General features: G+C 45.8%; 1 protein-coding gene across 1 annotated transcript in view; it reads right to left on the reverse strand.

The window, feature by feature from the left end:
* KLF9 (Kruppel-like factor 9) overlaps window positions 1-11,928 on the reverse strand; it is a 28,495-nt gene extending 16,567 nt beyond the window's left edge. The window contains exon 1 of the mRNA XM_011970155.1: window positions 11,414-11,928. Coding sequence (XP_011825545.1) covers window positions 11,414-11,918 — 505 coding nt within the window. The 5' untranslated portion in view covers window positions 11,919-11,928. The remainder of the gene's footprint in view (window positions 1-11,413) is intronic.
* Between the last annotated feature and the right edge of the window lie 6 nt (window positions 11,929-11,934).

Consider the following 11,934-nt stretch of genomic DNA (forward strand, 5'->3'; position numbering starts at 1 on the left):
GCTACTCGGGAGGCTGAGGCAGGAGAATGGCGTAAACCCAGGAGGCGGTGCTTGCAGTGAGCTGAGATCTGGCCACTGCACCCCAGCCTGGGCGACAGAGTGAGACTCCGGGTCTCAAAAAAAAAAAAAATTTAAAAAATTTAAAAAATAAATAAAATAAAATAAATTAGGAAAAAAAAGAAAAAGAAATGCCTCAGGTTAGAGAAAATAGCCTGTGTTTTTCACACTGGGAACCCCCACTTCAGTGCGATAATGCTCACTGAACAAGCATTTTGGGGCTGGCCATGACTATAGATTGCAATACAAGAGAAAGCCGGCTGCTTGGTTGTCATTCTGCTTATTTTCATTAAAATGGTAATGGTACAAAACTACTGTAGAATCACGGTAGCACAGGGAGTTAAGTCACTTTTATGTGTTTTTATTAAGTTGTTTTTAAGCTCGACTTTTTGCCTCTTATGATTTATTACAGTGTTTTTCTTGGGCACTGTGCACACTGAATACATTTCCGAACCTCAATGGGAACTGCCATATAAACAGCTTGTCTTTGTACAGACTAGGCTTTTATCTATTAGCACATAGGGTAGTAAATGTTCCTGTAAACATGATTTGTTTCTCTGGACATTAAAATGGACAGGCTGGAATTAAAACTAAGTCAATGGCTTTGAAGTTCACCCTGCTGCTGTTATACTTGTTCCATGTGAGGCTTTTGGTATCGGCTTCTAGAACATCCACTCAGGAGGGCCAGTGGGTGTTTGCCTAAGCATATGTAATACCTGTCAAAACCATCTATCTTCTGCAAAGACCCTTCTGTACCTTCACTTATGGCCTATCTGTCTTTCAGGCTGAACTCCAGAGATAGTTCAGAGCTCTTTCCCATCAAAAGAAAGAAAAATATATAGAAAAAAAAATTATCACACTGTTTGCCTCTCATTTTGTCAAACTCTGTTCTTTGGAAAATCCTATTGGTAGTTCTAAATGGGATGATAGCCGGGCATGGCGGCTCACACGGGTAATTCCAGCACTTTGGGAGGCTGAGGGGGGTGGATCACCTGAGGTCAGGAGTTCAAGACAAGCCTGGCCAACCTGGTGAAACCCCATCTCTACTAAAAATACAAAAATTAGCCTGGCATGGTGGTATGTGGTTGTAATCCCAGCTATTCGGGAGGCTGAGGCACCAGAATGGCTTAAACCCGTGAGGTGGAAGTTGCAGCGAGCCGAGATCGTGCTGCTGCACTCCAGCCTGGACAGCAGGGCGAGACTTTGTCTCAAAAAAATACAAATAGAAATAAATAAATAACGAAATGGGACGATGGAGTGAATAGGTGTTGGTTTTGCCTGTCTGGCATTTGTTCCCTTTTGACGAATAAATAACACATTAAATTTCCTTTTGGCAACAACTCCTTCCCCATTCTGGGTACATGTAATTCCAGGGAGGGTGACCCCACACCTCCAGACCCAGAGATTGGATGTGACCCAGTCATGCCATAGTGATTCATTTCAGGGATGGGGCACACAATCTGAACTAGTCATAGAGCTTAAAGCCTGGAACTTTTGCTGGAATCATTGCGAATGGAAAACTGTCTCTCCTTGGGGCTTAAGTGGCAGGATATGAGTCTGGAACTGTGGGCAGCCATCTCGCCACTATTTGGAGACAGCCCTGCCAACCCCACGAATGAGGCCATAGCAAAAGGCAGCAAAACGGAGCCATAGAGAGGCAGACACTGAGTGCCTGTATCCACAGACACCGAAACGAGAGCTACCCCTAGATGTGTTTGTAACCTGAACCAATAAAGTTTCATTTTTTTTTTATTAAGCCAGTCCCTGTTTGGATTCTGTTGTCCTGACTAATACAGCTTCGGGCCCACAACCAGGTTATTTTTCAACAGGAAGGAAGCAGCTTCTGGATAACTATGGAAAATACAGAGTAGGTGTGGTCAGAGTCCGAGATTTCTGCTGACACTCCTAACTGAGGTTCGTGAAAACCAACCACGAGCCAGAGTTAGAACAACAAAAGAGAAGACAGCTGAAGACTGGTGGCTCTGGGACCAAACCCAAGAGAACCACGTAAAACACAGGGTCTCTTCCCACTGGCGGAAACCCAAGGGGTCCAGATCAGCAAGCACTCATGCCCAACTCCACCCACCTAGAGACAGACTAGGAAAATTCCAGGGTAACCTTGAACTAGGTTAACCAACTCCCAGTCTGGTTCCTCCTATTAAATGAGAAGAATAGCACCTTTCTATCTCACAGGATTGCTGTTGGGTTTAAACGTGACAATGCATGTAAACCATTTAGCTTGGAACCAGACATATAATAAATGTTAGATATTATCATTATCATCACTATTAGTCACAAAATCCAAGGTGCCTGGTACCAGCATTTTACATAGCTTTTTGCAGGTAAGTCACTCAATAAATAATTTAAGTGAATGAGATGGCCAGGTGCAGTGGCTCACGCCTATAATCCTAACACTTTGGGAGGCTGAGGTGGGCAAATGGCTTGAGCTTAGAAGTTTGAGACCAGCCTGGACAACATAGTGAAACCCAGTCTCTACAAAGCATACAAAAATAGGCTGGGCGTGGTGGTGTGCATCTGTGGTCCCAGTTACTTGGGAGGCTGAGGTGGGAGGATTGCTTGAGTAGGGGGCAGGGGGAAGTAGAGGGAGGGTGCAGAGGCTGCAGTGAGCCAAGATCCTTCATGCCACTGCACTCCAGCCTCGGTGACAGAGTGAGACTCAGTCTCAAAATAATAATAATAATAATAATGGTAATAATAATAATAATAATAAATAATTTAAGTGAATGAGGCAGTGCTGGACTAATCTGGAATTCTAAACAAAAATTCTAGGAATCAAGGGTTTCCTGGACACTCATATAAATTCTTTATTTTTAATTATAATAGTGTGCTAAATGATTTAAACACCTCGTCTGAATTAAGCCTCATAACAACTTCATAAATATGTAATTACTGAGCTCCATTTTACAGATGAGAAACCTGAGGCTCAGAGAAGGTAAGTGGAGTGTGAGTTGTCATAAATAGAATGGTGAAGACAGGATTCAAAAACCCATGTCTAAGGCACCCGAAGGCCTGTGCTCTGACGACTCTGTCTACTGTCTCTGTACTGAAGGTAAAGGCCCCTCACATTCCAGTTCCTCAGTCTTGGCTGTTCAATATGAAATGGGTCAGGCCTTACTCTGCCTTTCTAACTGCCTGTCTTATCACAGCTAGCTCTCTGGAAGAGAGAGATGGTGAAACCTTTTCTTCTCCCTCTATTTCTTTGGGTCAAGATGATCTGTAAATTTGCTCCCAGTTCTAAAATGTCCAAAGAGAGACTTTGGTGTTTTTGTCCCTTGCCTATTCCACTGGTTCCCACTTTGGTTCAAGTCAGGCCCTTTGGGAGACACTCCCTTCCATAACGACGGAGGCTCAGCTTGGAAAAATGTTCAAACTTCATTGAAGACATAACACCACGGACTGCATTTCAAATCCTTGTCATTAATTTTGTATGGCTTAAGCTCCCGTCTCTTATTTAAATAAATGTCCCCACTTTTTAAAAAGACTCAATCTGGCCAGTTAAGGATTGGTCTTTCTCCTGTTCAAATTCTCCTAGATTCCTTTTTCCTGTTCAAATTTGTGATCATTCTCAGTTTCATTAAAAAAATAAACAAATTCAAAGGCCCAGTAGCAGCAGCTCTGGCTTAGACCGTGAGCAAACTGGTTCTCTCAGCTCTAGAACCTTTAGATTTCAGATCCAGATTCTTCAATTCTCATCTCAGGATTCTGAAGTCAATTATGCCACACTAGAAACTGAGATTAAAAGAGAAGCCTTCGGGCACACCATCAAAAAGGCTTTGGACACACACAGCAATGAATGCCCTGGGAAGGTACCACGTATTTAAAAAAAAAAAAATTGGGTGCATCTCACTCCTTCAGTGGGGATCACATTCTTATGAATAATAATGTTAGTCCTATTATTTGCTGAGGGGACTGCTTGAGGCTGGGATAAAACAAATGTTTACTCGTGGTCTTAATGCATCAAAAAGGTATTAAAGTTACAGGAGGATTCCAGGTAGGCAGTGGTAGGAAACCTCCAGCAGCTCTGCCTTGGACTGTTTCAGAGAGTGCTGCTCCCATAAAAAGGGCATAGGCCACCCCACCTAACTCCACCTCTGCCCTTTCACTTGGTTAATTCCATGAAGCAGCTCTTTAAGGTGAAAAAGAAAAATGTTAACCATAGACTGAAGTCCCAGGAGAGCAAGGGGGGAAAAGAATTCAAATGAAAGTACTGCAAAGAATTCAAAAGGAAGGAAAAATTCCTGGGCACCCACAGAGCCAAGCTTGAAGCTAGGGGCTTTAGCATGTTCTGCTGACAAATGCTTCCAACTGTCTAGTACCCTCATGAGCTGGTGAGGCTCTGGGAGATTACACAGTATGACCACTCCCATGCTAGTCAAGGCAGAGAGGTGGCTTTTGAACCCTGGTAGTGTGCTTCGAAGCCTTCCAAGTCCCCCCAAAACGTTTCAAGAGAATAATCCCCATCTCTCTGAGAGAGGGTGGGGATGTGCTTTCTTAAAGACAAAATGATGGATGTGATGACCTCCCAAGGTCACTTCCAACCTCCAAGTGCTATTCTTTTGATACTAACAACTGCTGCCACCAAGTGCGCTGAGTTAAGCCTAGGCCTGTGACTAACTTCCAACAAAAAGTGGGGCGGAGAGAGAGAGCCAGGATTGCTCAAAGACCACTGAAAGAGGATCTCACTTCTTTCCCTTTTTAACCATCTGTGGGGTTTTTTTCTTCGTCTTCCTTTTGCCCCTCCTTTCTGCGTGTGTTGCATAGAAACAGAAAGTGCCTTTGTACCAATTACTAGGCACTAATTTACGCTCTTCAGTGGGCGCTGGGCTTGCTGGAGAAACATTAGGAAAAGGTGGGAGGGTCGGATGTGGGGGAGGATTCTAGCAGTGGAGGAAGGAATGGCATGCTACAAGCTTTTTCTCCAAGCCTGAGAACAGCCAAGGGGAAAGAGAGAGAGAGAGAGAGAAAAAAAAAAAAAGAACACGGAAGATTTGGAAGTCAAAACTAACAAATGCGACAAAGCTTTTTTTTTTTTTTTTAATGAAGAATGGTAATGATCATAAGGCATTCAGAAATCAAACTGATGGGATAGAAAGCAGGCTCCAACTAGAGCATGTCAGATTGTTTTAGGGGCTTCTGAAAGAGTGAAGACCGGGAAATCATCCGCCCACTTTTCTTCTCAATGAACTTATTAAGGAAAACCATTGTCAGTCATTTTCCCAATATGTCATATGATGTTTCTCCCTGGGAAGTTCAATCTGAGAATTTCCCACAGATGTTGCAGAATGACTAGTCCTTGGGATAAGCGTCAACAATTGAGACAGGAATGTAAATCTGACCCTCATGTTCAGAATCCAAGAATTCATTTCCCTCAGCTTACATCTTTGTGTCTGAAGGTAATGGGGTGTCACCATTCAAGTGGCACTGTATTTACTCTGGTATCTCCCTCTCTCACGCAGGAACCCACTTATATCCTTGCCCTCTCTCTTCTTACCACCCACAGAAGATGTGAGAGGAAAATCAAGGGAAACAGTGTGCGTACTCTGTAATCTGACCCCACTTGTGTTTTCTATTGTGAAACAGTAATCTTGCCAGCAGAAGATTCTCAGAGGCTCCCTGACTTTGTTTTTGCTAGGGCAGATAGATGGAGGATGACACAGGACACGCAGGAAATGAGGGAAGAAAGGCAACTGGTGGCTCCTACCTTGCCACTAGCAATAAGAACTGTAGGGTCCTGACAGCCTACAGCCCCAGGGTCAGATTTCTGCAGAAAGCTCGGGCTGAAGAATAGTCTGGGCATCTTTCACTTGATTCAAGGGAGTTTTAGCCTCTTGTCTAAAACCCAGAAGCAAACCCTATAGCAAACCCTTGCAGCCTTAGAAACCCATCTTCTATAGCTAGAAGCTATGTGTATGCAGCCTTTTGTATAGCTTGTTATTCTTACCTAATAGGATACTTGATATCTCTCCTATTGCTGAGTGGGGTGGGGCAGTATCATCTCCCAGGGGGCAAAAATTGGTTCTGTGACAGGCGAAAAAAGTCTTAGCTATTACAACGATTTGTCGCTTTCAGAAAGGGGCATAGTCCATAAACAGCTCAAGTGTATCTGTGGAATTAAAATGTAACGGGGGAGGCCAGGCACAGTGGCTCACGCCTGTAAGCCCAGAACTTTGGGAGGCCGAGGTGAGCAGATCACTTGAAGTCAGGAGTTCGAGACTAGCCTGGCCAACATGGTGAAACCCTGTCTCTACTAAAAATGCAAAAAATTAGTCGGGTGTGGTGGCACACACCCATAATCCCAGTTACTCTGGAGGCTGAGGCAGGAGAATCAGTAATGGAGGGGTCAATTATGGGAAAAGGGTAGAGAAACAGTTACCTGTGCAAGCCCCATTCAGGCCTAGTTGTAAATCTATGTTGGATGAAGCAAGTTGGGTTATGAAATGCCATTCCACATCACTTTGGGGAGCCCTCTGGAAAGAAAAATGGGGTATAGATAATGTGTCCCTAAGGATCCAGGCACAGGGCTTCCATTCTACTAACGAAGAGAAGAAATGGCGGTAAGGGCTGGGCAGGGCCTACTTAATGGGCGGCCAAGCAAGCTAAGGCTCCCTAGTCTAGGGCAAAGCCTTGCCCTGTCTCTAAGGCCCCACCTCCCAGGCAATGAAGGTGAGTTTTTCCTCATACCTCTGATGACATCAGACTCTCCTTGACCAAACAGTTGACTCCAAAGCCTTTTACAGTAATTAAGGGAGAAGAGTGCAAGAAGCTCAGGGCAACCTCATGCCTTTAAGCAAATTCCCACCTAAGTTAGAGTTGGCCAGTGATGAACATTCCTAGAGGGGCCAAAAAAATCTGTTTTCCATATTGGAGGACAACTTCTACTAACAGAGGCTGTCCAGGTCCCTCACACCAAGTATGCCAAGGATCCCAAGAATGTGTTCGAAGAGGCTAAGGAGAAGCACAAGCCGCCACTCGGGGCTTTTGTAGCTCCCATCTCTCCTGGTTTTTTATATGAGCCTCTTTTTGCACTATATATATATATATATACACACACACACACACACACGGAATATATATACACAAAAATATTTTTTCATAGAACTCGGGTGTGATGTTGGAATTTGGGGTTTTCTCATCTTCAGAATCCTATAATCAGTGTTATCAAACTCAACCCATTGTCAACACTTGGCGATAGCTGACTTAAGTCCCTCCAAAAAGAGAGTAAGATGGCACCTGGCATAGAAACAAGGCCTAAGGTTTCTATCATCCGGATATCAACCCAGCATGATTCAACATCAGTCTGTTCTGATGACTTCTGAGCTGGAATTAGAATGTAGTCGTTTCCTTCTCCAAACGATAACACTGCCTTTACCACCCACCCCCCAAAATCTGCCCATACTCTATGTGAAGGGTATGCACAAAGTCAGGAGATTTAGGATAAACTTCATGTTAATTACATTTTCAAATAATATGCTTGATATATTTTCACATAAAATACTCCAATAGTTCTAAAATTAATCTGAAACAGTACAAATACATCATAAAGTGTCCAAAAAGTCTGGAAACAGGAAAAACAGTATATTTGTTGCATCTTTTTTTCTTTAGATTAACAATGGATCCACTGCTTAAACTTTAGAGGTATGGCACCGGAAAAGATCTGGTCTGGTTGAAGAAAAACAAACTGAACACACTATTTGAAAATGTAAATTAACATACTGCTTAGAAATAAGTTTAGCTGCCGGGCGTAGTGGCTCACGCCCATAATCCCAGCACTTTGGGAGGCCGAGGCGGGCGGATCACAAGATCAGGAGATCGAGACCTTCCTGGCTAACACGGTGAAACCCCGTCTCTATTAAAAATATAAAAAAAATTAGCCGGCCGTGGTGGCGGGCGCCTGTAGTCCCAGCTACTCAGGAGGCTGAGGCAGGAGAATGGCGTAACCCGGGAGGCGGAGCTTGCAGTGAGCCAAGATACCACCGCTGCACTCCAGCCTGGGCAACAGGGCGACACTCGGTCTCAAAAAGAAAACAACAACAACAAAAAACAAGTTTATCCAGTGTTGCCTGATGTTTGAGGTGAAGTTCTGTATATTATACACAAACTACAGGACCCAGCATTTCTCAAGGGGCTACTCTGTGTGGAACCCTACTAGGTGCTTTATAGATGTTATCTTTGCACAAGAACCTGTGACTTGAGGACAGTAGCCCTATCTTGTGGATTAAGAAAGTGAGGCTTGGCCGGGCGCGGTGGCTCAAGCCTGTAATCCCAGCACTTTGGGAGGCCGAGAAGGGCGGATCACAAGGTCAGCAGATCCAGACCATCCTGGCTAAACCGGTGAAACCCCGTCTCTACTAAAAAATACAAAAAACTAGCCGGGCGAGGTGGCGGGCGCCTGTAGTCCCAGCTACTCGGGAGGCTGAGGCAGGAGAATGGCGTGAACCCGGGAGGCGGAGCTTGCAGTGAGCTGAGATCCGGCCACTGCACTCCAGCCTGGGCGACAGAGCGAGACTCTGTCTAAAAAAAAAAAAAAAAAAAAAAGAAAGTGAGGCTTAAACAAAGCAGAGGTTGCAAACTTAAAGGCTAAAAGACATCATGTAAATTATTAAAATACGAGGTACTGCCCCCATATCATGATCAGTTCAAGCCAATTGTTGCTAGGCTGGAATTCAGGCCCAGTTTTGCCAGATCTTTTGATTTTTCCAGATAAGTCAGAAATCTGGACTCATGCCATAATCCTCTGATTTTTAGATGTTGGTAACTAATTAAATTTTTATAAACCCTGTGTTGGCCAAGCCAAACAAATCTGCAAAGCAAATTCAGCAGCAAGCCTCCAGTTTGCAAACTCTGAATTAAAGTAACTTGCTTATGGTCTCAAACGAGAACACAATAGGACAAATCAGAACCCAGCTCAGTCGGCTTCAACTGTGTCTTTCCTCCCAGCACACTACAGAAGTAGCAGCACTGAATTAGAAGAAAATCTGTTTGAATGATTCAACTTCTAACGCTGGTGTAGAAGTGGTCTATGGAAGTGGCAGCTGTATGTGTCTCTATAAGGAAGTGAGCAAGCTGGAGGGTTTCTTACAGGAACGTTAGCAGCACTGAACAAGGGGGTGTGGCAGGGAGTTCAGCTCTTAAAATCTTCACAGAATGCAGACATTCCAAATGCCATCTCTGCCCACCTTCTTGATTTAACACCAGCAGAAAGAAAATTAGGAAAGCTCCTTACCCTACCCTAAAGTCAATTTAAATTGAAGTTGTATCCGAAACTTCCAAATGCATGAGACCTCCAAGTCTCTTATTTAAAGTAACCTTAACACATACCTTCTCTAGCAGGAAGACACTTCTGACAATATTAACCCAGGCTGAGGTTTTGTTCAACCATGCACTAAGATTAGAGATCCCCAAAACATAGACACCTGCAATCACCATATCCTCTAGGTTCAAAGGACTGTAGCACTTAAAGCTGAATGAATATCTCACTTCGTTTTCCACTCCTGACTGGAAAAAAGGTTCTCCTGAAACAGCTGAGCCGAATGACTTGCCTTATGGAGAATTAAGGAGCAGCACGCATGCACGCACACATAAGCAGCCATTTCTATAAATGCCTGAGAAAAATCACTCAGCCGAATGGCCCAGAACGCTGGAAACCCTGTTCCTGAGTCGGACAGACTCTGGCAGCTCACAGAGGCACTGCAGGCCTCCCTGGCTGCACGACTGGGCAGCGCCCTGAAGGAGAAAATGTCTTTGCTCAAGGTGGCAGTGGGTGCCGATGGGAACAACCGAACTCGGGGAACATGGCTGACACAGCCAGGCCCGCCCAGCAGCTGTTGGTGAGTAACATCCTCCGGTTAATACACCCCTACTTCACCCCCAGAGCCACACTAAAGGTCACATCCCCCAACACAGGCACATGCCTTTCAGCAACCTTACAGACACAAACCTTAAAACGTGCTGCTTTATGGCAACCTAGATGATGACCCCAAACAGAACCTGATTTTGCATTAACCATGGAGGAAATTCAGTCTGATTCCGGTGCCAGCAGCCACCTCCACAAGAAGAAGTTTCCAAAGGAAATGGAATGAGAAGCAGTTACGTGACCTTTCTTTTAAAAAGGAAAGCAAAACAAAACAAAAAACCCCAATCAAGTATCATTTTTTTTTTCCGTGTATCATTTTTAAACCACAGGCCCAAGACCTCATCTTAAAAGTGTCGAAGTATTACACCAAAAAATGACAACACTTTTCCAACTAACTCCAACAATACCCCCTCAAACACGGTGTCACAGGACAGAAGCAAAAGGCTTATCTGAGAGGACCAAGCCCCGCTACCTCGTCTGAATAGCGTTTGTGAGAGAAGCGTTCGGAAGATGGTCAGACAGCATATCCAAATGTGAACGCTTTCCAACTTTCACCGTGCATGTTAAACACAACCAAGAGAACTGGATGACCCAGGTCCCTGCAAGTCTCCAACGCCCATTTTAAAAGGCAGATAGATGTCTTTCTGGCCACATTCTTGTCCGGCCCTTCCTCTCATCCTCCCTGGGAGGAACTATTCCCTGAGGCCTCCAGAACCGCCCAACATTCATTACCAAGGTTGACCTCCGGCAAGGACCACACCTCCCTGCAAACCGCCTGATTCAGGGGTGGAGGGTGCGACCTAAGTCACATGGCCAAAAAAAAAAAAAAAAAAAAAAACTCAGCTCTGAAATCTGGCTCATTAGGAAGGCTAATGAGTGAAGTTAACCACCATTACTTGATCAAACTCCTCCGCTGCCTGAAGCAGGGTTATTTTAAACCTCTCGGGGGACTCCTGGCCAAATTTAAAACCACCTTGGCAAGCCCAGAAAAGTAGCAGGCATCCAGCTAAATGAGTCCTTAGTCATCCCTAAAAGGCTCGAAGTAAAGTGCGCCGCGTCCCCCCTCGGTTTCAACCACTTCTCTGCAACCCAACAAGGGAATTAAATAAAAGATACGCCATCTGATTTCCCCGCTGCCAGCGTCTTTCCCAGGTGGGGTGGCCCCACTGTCGCGGGGTGCGGGAGTCCCGGGGGCGGGGCGGGACAGGGGAGGGGCGGACACCACTCCCCGCGAAGCCACGCACCGCACTCGCTCTGCCCGCCAGTTTAAGGCTCTCCGTGGCTCCCGAAGGCCGGGGACAATTAAGGAGAGAGTGAGCTTTCCGCCAATGCACATTTAAATTATTTAAAGAGTTAAACCGCATCTTATCCAACATGTTTGCACCCTTTCGACCGAGTGCAGTGTCCCGAACGCCCAGGAACACTGCCTGGCCAAAGGTTAACTAACCCCAGAGCTCCGGGGGAGAGGGCGACGCCGCTAACCTGTATGCACTCTGTAATGGGCTTTGAGATGGGAGGATTTTCCATAGACTTTCCCACAGCCACTGTAGGGGCACTTGTGCCTCTTTTCGGAGGCGTGTTTCCCCTTCGCAGCCACTCCAGGGTGGAGGAGGGAGAGCGGGCTGGGCGCGCTGCCAGGATCCTGTCTCTCCTCCGGGCTGTGGGAAGGACTCGACCCAGATTCGGTGGTCACGTCGCTGTCGGATCCCATATCCTCATCTGGACTCTCCAGACTGTCGCTGCACACGGAGGGGGTCTGGATGGGTCGGTACTTGTTCAGGTCCAACAAGCTCTTGGCGATGGTGACCAGCGTGCAGTAATCCTTCCAGGTGTCCCCCGGGTCACCGTGCTCCTTGGTCACCTCGCGCTCAGGTAGTCGCAGCCGGTCGGCGTCCGGAGCGCCCCCATGCTCCGGCACCGCAGCGCGGTTCGAAATGGAAACCAGACACTGGGCAGCCACGAAGTCCATGTAGGCGGCCGCGGACATGGTGCGGGCGACGGCA

The sequence above is a fragment of the Mandrillus leucophaeus genome, unplaced genomic scaffold, assembly GCF_000951045.1.
Source record: "Mandrillus leucophaeus isolate KB7577 unplaced genomic scaffold, Mleu.le_1.0 Scaffold93, whole genome shotgun sequence".
Classification (NCBI taxonomy): domain Eukaryota; kingdom Metazoa; phylum Chordata; class Mammalia; order Primates; family Cercopithecidae; genus Mandrillus; species Mandrillus leucophaeus.